Here is an 11,391-nt window from a genome sequence, read left to right as displayed (position 1 = left end):
GGAGGGTTGGGGTGAGGGTTGAAGTCAGAGCTGGGGTCCAGGATGGGCACCCAGGGTCGAGGTTCAGGGTTGGGGTCCAGGGTTGGGACCTGGGGTTGGGGTCCAGGGCTGGAGATCTGCGGTTGGGGTCCATGGTGGGACTCAGGGTTAGGGTCCATGGTTGGGGATCTGGGGTTGGGGTCCAGGTTTGGGACTGGGGGTTGGGGTCCATGGTGGGACTTGGGGTTGGGGTCCATGGTTGGGACCTAGGGTTGGGGTCCATGGTTGGGACTCAGGGTTAGGGTCCATGGTTGGGACCTGGGGTTGGGGTCCATGGTTGGGACTCAGGGTTGGGGTCCATGGTTGGGACCTGGGGTTGGGGTCCATGGTTGGGACTTGGGGTTGGGGTCCATGGTTGGGACCTGGGGTTGGGGTCCAGGGTTGGGACCCGGGGTTGGGATCCCTGGCTGAGACTTGGGATTGGGGTCCATGATTGGGACCTGGGGTTGGGGTCCAGGGTTGGGACTGGGGGTTGTGGTCCATGGTTGGGACTCAGGGTTGGGGTCCAGGGTTGGGACTGGGGGTTGTGGTCCATGGTTGGGACTCAGGGTTGGGGTCCAGGGTTGGGACCTGGGGTTGTGGTCCATGGTTGGGACTCAGGGTTGGGGTCCATGGTGGGACCTGGGGTTAGGGTCCAGGGTTGGGACTCCGGATTGGGGTCCAGGGTTAATGACCACATTTGGGACCCAGGGTGGGGGTCCTGGCTTGGGACCTGGGGCTGCAGGAGGGGCTTGGACCAGACTCTGCACCGTTGCTGCTGTCCTAGGGGCAGCCCCCCCATCTCCCCCCACCCACCCTCCATCAGGCACCTCATCCACCCCCCGGCCGGCGCTCAGGGCTCACCGGGGCAGGACGAGCCCTCCCCGGGACGGGGTCGGGTTGGGGTGGGGGGTGACACCAGCATGGAGGGGAGGCCACGGCGCGACGCTTGACTACTTTTATTGGGCCTCCGAAGCTTTAAATACAGGCCGGGGGGGCGGCGCTGGCTGCGGGCAGGACAGAGGGGGGCAAGTTCAGCTGTCAGTCGGACCAAGGCAGGGGGCCGGGGGGCCAGGGCCGCCCCCCACCCCGGCATCCCCGGGGCACAGAGCTGCGGCCCCCCCCCCCCCTTGGCTGCCCCGGCCCCCGGGGGACGGGATGGGACAAGGGACGGGGGGGGGACGTTGGTGTGGTGGCGGCGGTGGGGACGCGGGCCCCGAAGCATCCCTTAGCGGCTGTAGCCGAACTCGTCTGCGTCGTCCGCGCGGAAATCCCCGTAGCGCCAGAGGTTCAGCTGCAAGAGAGGGCGCAGGATGGGGCCGCATCCAGCGTCAGCCCGGAGATGGGGGGCTGCACCCAGCACCGCCCCAGAGGTGGGGGGGCTGCACCCAGCATCACCCCAGAGATGGGGGGTACCACATCCAGCACCACCCCAGAGATGGGGGGTACCACATCCAGCGTCACCCCAGAGATGGGGGGGGCTGCACCCAGCACCACCCCAGAGATGGGGGGTACCACATCCAGCGTCACCCCAGAGATGGGGGGGGCTGCACCCAGCACCACCCCAGAGATGGGGGGTACCACATCCAGCACCACCCCAGAGATGGGGGGTACCACATCCAGCATCACCCCAGAGATGGGGGGGCTGCACCCAGCACCACCCCAGAGATGGGGGGTACCACATCCAGCATCACCCCAGAGATGGGGGGGGCTGCACCCAGCACCACCCCAGAGATGGGGGGTACCACATCCAGCATCACCCCAGAGATGGGGGGGCTGCACCCAGCATCACCCCAGAGATGGGGGGTACCACATCCAGCGTCACCCCAAGAGAAGGGGGCTGCATCCGGCATCTTCCCCAGAGATGTGGGGGGCTGCACCCAGCACCACCCCAGAGATGGGGGGTACCACATCCAGCATCACCCCAGAGATGGGGGGGCTGCACCCAGCATCACCCCAGAGATGGGGGGTACCACATCCAGCGTCACCCCAAGACAAGGGGGCTGCATCCGGCATCTTCCCCAGAGATGTGGGGGGCTGCATCCAGCATCACCCCAGAGATGGGGAGCACCACACCCAGCATCACCCCAGAGATGTGGGGGGCTGCAACCAGCACCACACCAGAGATGGGGGGGTACCACATCCTGCACCTCCCCCAGAGATGGGGGGGCTGCATCCAGGGTCACCCCAGAGATGGAGGGGCCGCAGCCAGCATCACCCTTTGCAGATGAGGGGGGCTGCATCCAGCATCACCCCAGCGATGGGGGGGTACCACACCCAGCACCCCCCCGAGACAAGGAGCTGCATCCGGCACCCCGGCAGACGAGGGGGCTGCGCTCCCCCCCCCATCTCCCACCCGCCCGCCCCCCGCACTCACCCGGGCGCTCTTGGCCGTCTCCTGGGCGTTCAGGTACTCGGTGATCTGAGGGGACAGAGGCCTGGGGTGAACCCGCGCCCCCCACCCTGCACCCCCTGGGGGAGTTTGGGGGGGCACGGGGCTGTGCACCCCCGGGGACCCCCAGCAGGGTCTGCCTGGCCACGGCAGGGGTGGGAACCCCACCCTGTCCCTCCGTGGCACCCCAACCTGCACCTCAGGGTGATGGAGGGGGGTCCCCATCGAGGGCAGGGAGGTGGGACCCCCCCTGCAGCACGGCCCCAAGAGACAACCCAGGCATCCGGGTGGGGGTGGCCAGCACTTGGGGTCACCCCCCCGTCCTTGAGCCCCCAGGCAGTCACCACTGCCACCGAGCCGGGATCGATGTGGCATCAGATGAGCCGGGCATTGATCACCGCTCGGCTGCCCGTGGGGCAGAGCCCACCCCGCTGCACCCCACCGAGAGCAGGGCAGGGACCCCCCCATCACCCCCCCCATCACCCCCCTACCCAGCAGCACCTACCACTTTCTGGAACTGCTTCTCCTTGCGCACCTCCACCATGACCAGCCCCTCCTTGACCAGCCCCAGCCCCACGTCGCTCTTGGAGTCGGCGAACTGGAGGGTGACGTGGGGACAGCCCGGTCCCAGGTGCTCCACGTTGAGCAGGCACTGGGTGTTCTGGATATCCCGCACCACGCTGTCCACCGCGTCCGCCCGCGCGTCGTCCTACGGCACCGCACGGCATCGGACCCCACGGTCCCACCGGGGACCTGGAGCCCCCCCCCAACTTCCCTGGACACCCCAAACTTACGTCCTGGGGCACCTGGATGAAGGCGAACTTGTACTCGGTGGCTTGCGCCGGCAGGACGCGGGTGCTGAAGGTGGGGGGCAGAGCGGCCAGGCGCGTGGCGGGCAGCGTCTCCTTCTGCGGGGGCAGAGAGGGTGCTGGGGTTGGGAGGGCACCCAAGGGTGCCGGGCACCCCGTGATGGGCTCCCAAGCACTAGGGTTGGGAGGGCACCCCGTGATGGGCTCCCAGGCGTTGGGGTTGAGTGCCAGGTACCCCATCATGGGCTCCCAAGCACTGGGGTTGGGAGGGCACCCAAGGGTGCTGGGCACCCCACGATGGGCTCCCGGGTGTTGGGGTTGGGTGCCAGGCACCCCATCATGGGCTCCCAAGCACTGGGGTCGGGAGGGCACCCAAGGGTGCTGTGCACCCCATGATGGGCTCCTCAGTGCTGGGGTTGGGAGGGCACCCAAGGGTGCCAGGCACCCCATAATGGGCTCCCGAGGACTGGGGTTGGGAGGGCACCCAAGGGTGCTGGGCACCCCATGACGGGCTCCCTGGTGCTGGCTGGAGGGATGAAAATGTCAGCGCCCAGCCGCAGGGACGGACGGACGGATGGACGGACAGATATACAGCTCTGCACCCCGAGACCCCCTCGTCCCAGGGGCACGATCCTGCTCCTGCCTGATGCTCAGCAGCTGGGGGACACAGCCCCCCTCGCACAGCACGGCTGGAGCTGGGGGGCTGCAGTTGGCACCCCAGGGTGCCCCCCACCCATGCCCCCCCGGCACGGTGAGCACTCACGTTGCCGTAGTCAATGTAGAAGATATGGACTTTGGCGGCCGACTCCACCTTCTCCACCCGGGCCCGGTACCTGGAGGGCGGGATGGGGGGGGTGGTCACCCCAAAACCACACCTCAGCGTGGGGCAGCACCGCCCCACGGCCCTACGTGGAGGGGGGGAGGGGAGCGGGACCCCCCCGCCTCACCATTCTCCGTCGACGAATTTGGCGATGCAGAAGTCTCCGCGGCGCGGGGCGTAGGAGCCCTCCACGGGCGGGTGGCTGCCCACCTCGGCGCGCATGTTCTCCATCAGCTTCTCCAGCTGGGCGCCTGCGGAGGGGCCGCATCCAGCACCCCGCTCGCCCCGGGGCTGCTCTCGTTTCACCCAAAACCCAGCATCCTCATCCCAGCGAAATAAAGCCCCCCCGCCCCCGGGCGGCCGAACACCCGTGGGTGCTGGGGGTGCTGGAGCTGCGGCGCCATCAGTATTGCGGAGGGGTGTTAATAATTCGATGGGTGCCGCTTGCGTTACGGCTTCAGCTGGCACCCGCCGCTGCAGCCCCGTGGTGCTCGGGGACGGGGAGGGGGTCCCCGGGGAGCTGCCCGCCCCCCGGGTGGGGACCCACGCAGGGACCGCGATGGCATGGGCGTGGCCGGGAGGTGGGGGGGGATTCGGAGCCGCCGTGCCAGGCTGGGGGTCCAGGGGTGAGCCCCCCCATCCGTGTCCCTTGAAGCAGCCAAATGATATTGTGGGGGCATGGGGGGGTGAGACCCGCAGGGTGAGGGGGACCCCAGCCGCGTCCCCTCACCCGTCTCCACGTCCTGCACGTAGAAGTGGAGATCGTCCGTGATCTCCGTCACGAAGACGGGTTTGTAGTTGGCCGTGCGCTCCTTCTCCTCCAGCACCGGCACCACCTCCTCCACCGGCGTCTCCTCGTAGTGGGACCACACCTGGCATTGAGGGGGGACACATTGGCCAGGGGGACCCCACGGCCACGCTTGATGCCACCGGCCAGCAGCCAGGACCGGAGCAGGGATGACGGCTGTGCCAGCACCCAGCAGCCAGAGCATCCCTGGTCCCCAGCACCCTGGATGCCATGTGCCTTGGGGTGGGGACATCCCTCGGGGTGGGGACATCTCTTGGCATGGGGACATCCCTTGGGGTGGGGACATCCCTTGGCATAGGGACATCTCTTGGCATGGGGACATCTCTTGGCATGGGGACATCCCTCAGGGTGAGGACATCCCTTGGGGTGGGGACATCTCTTGGCATGGGGACATCCCTTGGGGTGGGGACATCCCTCCAGGATGGTCCTCACCTTCTCCTTCTTCTGCTTGGCGGCCTCCTCGGCGGCCAGCAGCGCCTTGTAGTAGGGGCTGCGCTCGGCGGTGAAGTGGACCTTGGAGAGGGCGTGTTCCACCAGGGCCACCGACAGGTTGAGGCCCTCGATGTGCAGCCAGCCGATGAAGTTCCCCGCCTTGTCCATGCTCTCCACCTCCACCTCCACCTGCGGGCACCCGGCGGGGAGGGATGTCAGCCCTCTGCACCCTCAGCGGTGGGCAGGATCCGGCCACGCACCCGTCCCCACCCCACACCTCCCCGCCCAGCCGCCGCCCTCACCCCCAAACGCTCTTCTTCATCTCGGCTGCTCCAAGCTTCGCCAAGCAATAAAACGAACGTCTGGATACGTCCGAGTCTGACTGGGTGGGTGGACGTGTGCCAGGCACGTGCCCGGCAAAAGCCACCCCAGCACGGGGGCTAGCAGGCAGGGTCCCTCCTGCTATCTCCCCTGGCACCCAACTCTGCTCCATGGGCACCCAGCTCTGATCCATGGGCACTCAGCTCTGTACCATGGCACCCAGCTCTGATCCATGGGCACCCAGCTCTGTACCATGGCACCCAGCTCTGCTCCATGGGCACCCAGCTCTGCTCCACAGCACCCAGCTCTGCTCCATGGGCACCCAGCTCTGTACCATGGCACCCAACTCTGCTCCATGGGCACCCAGCTCTGCTCCACAGCACCCAGCTCTGCTCCCTGGGCACGCAGCTCTGCTCCATGGGCACCCAGCTCTGCTCCACAGCACCCAGCTCTGCTCCATGGGCACCCAGCTCTGCTCCACAGCACCCAGCTCTGCTCCATGGCACCCAGCTCTGCTCCACAGCACCCAGCTCTGTACCACGGGCACCCAGCTCTGCTCCATGGCACCCAACTCTGCTCCCTGGGCACCCAGCTCTGCTCCATGGGCACCCAGCTCTGCTCCATGGCACCCACCTCCGCTGGGAAGGGAACCAGCAAGGGACAAGGGCAGGATGGTGCAGGGATGAGGGCAGGAGCACGCCACCCTCTGCGCCTCGAGCTCCCTGCCCGCTCCCTGCCTGCACCGGGAGCAGCCGGGAGCACAGGCAGAGCCCGGAGCCGCGCGGGGCCCGGTCGGGGACCGAAACGGGGCTGCCGGGGCGGGAGGCGGCGAGCCCAGCTCCGAGGGAGCTGCACCTCCTGCCCCGCGTCCCTTGTGCCGGCAGCTCCTGCCTGCTGCATGCACGGCTGGCAAACGTGGCCCCGGCGCTCCCTGCACGGGACCAGCACCCGGCTGGGGGGCAGGAGCAACCCCGGGCGGGTGCCAGGAGCCCCGTACCCCCAGCCCGGCTCTGCCGGAGCACCCGCCAGCCCGGCGGGGAGGCAGCTCTGCCTGCGCCGTGGCTCTGCCTGCGCCCCGTCCTGCGGCGTCTGCCTGCCAAGGGAAGGGCCCGGCGCCCACACGGCACCGGGAGCAAACCCGAGTGTGCAAACGGGGGTGTGCAAACCAGCGAGAGCAAACTGGGGTGTGCAAACCAGCGAGAGCAAACTGGGGGGTGCAAACCAGCGAGCAAACTGGGGTGTGCAAACCAGCGAGAGCAAACTGGGGTGTGCAAACCAGCGAGCAAACTGGGGTGTGCAAACCAGCGAGAGCAAACTGGGGTGTGCAAACCAGAGAGCAAACTGGGGTGTGCAAACCAGCGAGAGCAAACTGGGGGGTGCAAACCAGCGAGCAAACTGGGGTGTGCAAACCAGCGAGAGCAAACTGGGGTGTGCAAACCAGAGAGCAAACTGGGGTGTGCAAACGAGCGAGCAAACTGGGGTGTGCAAACCAGAGAGCAAACTGGGGTGTGCAGACCAGAGAGAGCAAACTGGGGGGTGCAAACCAGCGAGCAAACTGGGGGGTGCAAACCAGCGAGCAAACTGGGGTGTGCAGACCAGAGAGAGCAAACTGGGGGGTGCAAACGAGCGAGAGCAAACTGGGGTGTGCAAACCAGCGAGAGCAAACTGGGGGGTGCAAACCAGCGAGCAAACTGGGGTGTGCAAACCAGCGAGAGCAAACTGGGGTGTGCAAACCAGCGAGCAAACTGGGGTGTGCAAACCAGCGAGAGCAAACTGGGGTGTGCAAACCAGAGAGCAAACTGGGGTGTGCAAACCAGCGAGAGCAAACTGGGGGGTGCAAACCAGCGAGCAAACTGGGGTGTGCAAACCAGCGAGAGCAAACTGGGGTGTGCAAACCAGAGAGCAAACTGGGGTGTGCAAACGAGCGAGCAAACTGGGGTGTGCAAACCAGAGAGCAAACTGGGGTGTGCAGACCAGAGAGAGCAAACTGGGGGGTGCAAACCAGCGAGCAAACTGGGGGGTGCAAACCAGCGAGCAAACTGGGGTGTGCAGACCAGAGAGAGCAAACTGGGGGGTGCAAACGAGCGAGCAAACTGGGGTGTGCAAACCAGAGAGCAAACTGGGGTGTGCAGACCAGAGAGAGCAAACTGGGGGGTGCAAACCAGCGAGCAAACTGGGGGGTGCAAACCAGCGAGCAAACTGGGGTGTGCAGACCAGAGAGAGCAAACTGGGGGGTGCAAACCAGCGAGCAAACCGGGGTGTGCAAACCAGAGAGCAAACTGGAGTGTGCAAACCAGCGAGAGCAAACTGGGGTGTGCAAGCCAGAGAGCAAACTGGGGTGTGCAGACCAGAGAGAGCAAACTGGGGTGTGCAAACCAGCGAGCAAACTGGAGTGTGCAAACCAGCGAGAGCAAACTGGGGTGTGCAAACCAGCGAGCAAACGGGGGTGTGCAAACCAGCGAGAGCAAACTGGAGTGTGCAAACCAGAGATCAAACTGGGGCGTGCAAGCCAGCCACCGCCAGCAGCCTGCAGCCCTGCCCCGGCACAGAGCTGCCTGCCTGGCACCCTCGCAGTCCTGCCGCCCTGCCAGGCCGTTGGCAGCCCCAGGAGACGTTCCACCGGGACCTCTGAGGCCACGGGATTATTTCCCGGGCAGGAGGAGCTGGGCACGGCACGGAAACCCTCTGACCCTCCCCTGAGCAGCCGGGGTGCTGCTGGGGGTGCTGCCAGCCACGCACTGCACCCACCCAGCTGGGGTGCCAGGTGGGAGCAGGGGAAGAGCACCTCTGCTCCCTCCCAGCTGCATGGAGATTTATCGTGATGCTCCGCGGGCAGGGAGCATCCCCTGTGCACCCTGCACACCCCATGTACCCCTTGCACCCTGCACAACCCATGCACCCTGCACACCCGTCTGCATCCCGGGCACCTGTGCACCCCCGTGCACCCTGCACACCCCATGTACCCCTTGCACCCTGCACACCCCGTGCACCCTGCACACCTCATGTACCCCCTGCACACCCCTGTGCACCCCAGGCACCCTGTGCAACCCATGCACCCTGCACACCTCGTGCACCCTGCACACCCCATGTACCCCTTGCACCCTGCACAACCCATGCACCCTGCGCACCCCATGTACCCCTTGCACCCCCCCGTGCACCCCATATATCCTGTGCACCCCGCGCACCCGTGTGTGCATCACCCCGCAGCACACTGCCACAGCCCCCACAACCTCTGGGGTCCCTCCTCTGCCTCCTCGTTACCTGGGTCAGTGTCTGTCCCCAAATCCAGTGACAACGCCCAGGACCTCTGCAGACTGTCCTGCCCAGAGCTGGGGATGGGTGAGGACCCCCAGAGACCCCCCATGTCTCCCTTCCCGGCAGCTCCGGAGATGCTGAGCCGGGGCCGGCTCCAGAGCACCGCGGCGGCACGGGGGGTGTCCCCACCACCCCGTGACAAACCCACCGGCACCCCTTTCCCAGCAGCAGCTCTGCTGGGGCCGGTAACCTCCGTTAATCCCGTAATGGGAGTTAAAGCCCCAAAACAAGTGGATTTGCAGAACACCACTCCTTGCAGGGCGCACGGCATCAGCTGCCGTCTCACACGGCGCAGGGCGTGTGGGTAACGGGGGGCTGCACAGGGAGGAGGGCACGGACACTGCCGAGCCCCCCATCGCCGTCCCCGGGCAGCGGTCCCACCCCCTGACGCAAAACCCGGGTGCCAGCAGCTGGCACAGCTGGAGACTGCTGGGGACATGTGTCACCCCTGCTGGGGACAAGCTTGGTGTCCCCCGGAGCTCCCTCCAGTCCCCAACCTGGGGGCTTGCAGCCCCATGGCACCTTGGGGGTGGGCAGGCGGGAAATGCCACGCAGGCAGGAGATGTCGGGCAGGCAGGAGACGTCGGGCAGGCAGGAGATGCCATGCAGGCAGGAGATGCCACGCAGGCTGTAAGACACCGTGCGGGCAGGAGATGCCGGGCAGGCAGTGAGATGCCCTGCAGGCAGGAGACGCTGTGCAGGCAGGAGATGCCATGCAGGCAGGAGATGCCCTGCAGGCAGGAGACGCCACGCAGTCAGGAGATGCCCTGCAGGCAGGAGATGCCATGCAGGCAGGAGATGCCGTGCAGGCAGGAGATGCCCTGCAGGCAGGAGATGCCACGCAGTCAGGAGATGCCGGGCAGGCAGGAGATGCCGGGCAGGCAGGAGATGCCACGCAGGCAGGAGGTGTTGCAGATGGAGCCCAGTCGTGCCCAGCACCCCAGGGCAGCATCCGAACCCTGCCCAGGGTGGGGTCTGCCTGCCTCCCACCCCAGGCCCATCCATCCCGAGGAGCACCCCCACAAGGGTCGCCCCCGGCGGGTACCAGCCACGGGGTGGGGGGCCGGGGGCTGGCCAAGCCCCGGAGCTTCTGCGCACATAAAGCCCCTTTGAGAGCATCCGCGGGGCGGCAGCGAGCCAAGGCTCCCCGCACGCGCCCGGCATGCTGATCGCCTCTCTGCTGCCGCCGAGGAAGAGGAGGGAGCCCGGAGCCCCCGGAGCATCCTCCCTCTGGGAGGGCCGGGCCCCTCCGGCTGTGCCACGCTGTGCCTGAGGGGCTCGACGCCCCCCCACGGCGGGTCCCGCCTGGGCCCCCGGGCGAGCGGGGCTGTTTCCAGCAGCCTGGAAATTCGTTTGCCTGGTACCACGGGCTGGGGATGGGTCCCGCCCCGGGCACGGCATCCCACCCCGGGCAGAGGAACCCACCCCGGGCAGGGTAAGTGCCGTGCCCCCCCAGGCTGCGGCGTGCCCGGGGCCGTAGCGCCCGCTCCGTAACGCCCGGAGCAAGGCTCTGTCGCGGCCCCTGGCACGAAGCTGCATTTCCATCTAGCGGCGGCCGGACCGAACGGCAGCGGGACGCGGCGCAGCCAGTGCGGCACCGCACGCCTCGGCCCCGGCCAAACTCGACCCCTGGGCAGCCCCTTCCCAAACCTCCCCTGTGCCAGGCCAGCGTGGCCCTAAGTGCAGCTGCCCGCGGTGCACCGGGTGCTGGCGGAGCCGGGGCACCCGTGGGTGCGTGCAGCGCGTGCCCCAGCTCCCACACACAGGTTTCCTCCTGCCTGCACCCCCCTGCCAGCCCGGCCGGGAGCAGGGGGTGCTCCCTCCTGCCTGCCCCGCTGCCCGCTCCGGCGAGCACCGACCCCCAGTACGGCGGCGCCGCGAGGCCTGCCGGCACTGCATCGACCTCCGCTCCATCACCCGGAGCAGCGGCGCTTCGCCGGCCGCATCCCTCCGCCATCAATCCCTCGTCAGGGGCCGGTTGCTAATTGCATCCGCCTGGCTGGCAGCCGCGCGCCCGGAGCTGCAGCGGGGCCGGCGGCCAGCTGGTGAGTGGCGGTGGGTGCGCGGCTCGGCACCGCGGCGCTGCCGGGGACGGGCAGAGGGTCGTCGCCTTCCCGCAGCCCCTTCCAGTCGCCGGAGCTGCAGCCCAGGACGGGGTTTGGCTCGTGGCCGCTGCGGCCACCGGGACGGCACACGCCGGCGCCGGGTGCGTGGCAGAGGCACCGGCCATGCTGCTGCGTGCCGGGGACGGCGGAGGGAGAGGCGAGGTTTGGGCCGAGCAGGAGATGGATGGGCCCTTGCGCTGCTTTACAGGTGCCACATTGCGATAATTTAATTACCCCGCCGCAGCCTTCCGCGTGGTTAATTGTGTTTGGCTCCGCCGGCGCTGCCGGACACGGAGCTGTTTTCCCATCCCGAAGCTCATCAATCCTGTCCTAACCTTTCCTCGTTGCTTAAAAAAGCCTCGCAGCATCCC

At 67.5% G+C, this 11,391-nt stretch overlaps 1 protein-coding gene across 1 annotated transcript in view; it reads right to left on the bottom strand.

Annotated features, from left to right (window-relative positions):
• Window positions 1-962: 962 nt before the first annotated feature.
• The window catches only part of SND1 (staphylococcal nuclease and tudor domain containing 1), a 138,017-nt gene continuing 127,588 nt past the window's right edge, over window positions 963-11,391 (bottom strand). Inside the window, exons 17-24 of the mRNA XM_075141220.1 lie at window positions 5,280-5,468; window positions 4,770-4,911; window positions 4,167-4,290; window positions 3,983-4,052; window positions 3,205-3,318; window positions 2,916-3,119; window positions 2,396-2,440; window positions 963-1,312 (exon numbers count right to left, since the gene is read on the bottom strand). Coding sequence (XP_074997321.1) covers window positions 1,247-1,312; window positions 2,396-2,440; window positions 2,916-3,119; window positions 3,205-3,318; window positions 3,983-4,052; window positions 4,167-4,290; window positions 4,770-4,911; window positions 5,280-5,468 — 954 coding nt within the window. The 3' untranslated portion in view covers window positions 963-1,246. The remainder of the gene's footprint in view (window positions 1,313-2,395; window positions 2,441-2,915; window positions 3,120-3,204; window positions 3,319-3,982; window positions 4,053-4,166; window positions 4,291-4,769; window positions 4,912-5,279; window positions 5,469-11,391) is intronic.

Source organism: Calonectris borealis, chromosome 1 (genome assembly GCF_964195595.1).
Source record: "Calonectris borealis chromosome 1, bCalBor7.hap1.2, whole genome shotgun sequence".
Classification (NCBI taxonomy): Eukaryota; Metazoa; Chordata; class Aves; order Procellariiformes; family Procellariidae; genus Calonectris; species Calonectris borealis.
This window is presented reverse-complemented; position numbering and strand designations above follow the sequence as displayed.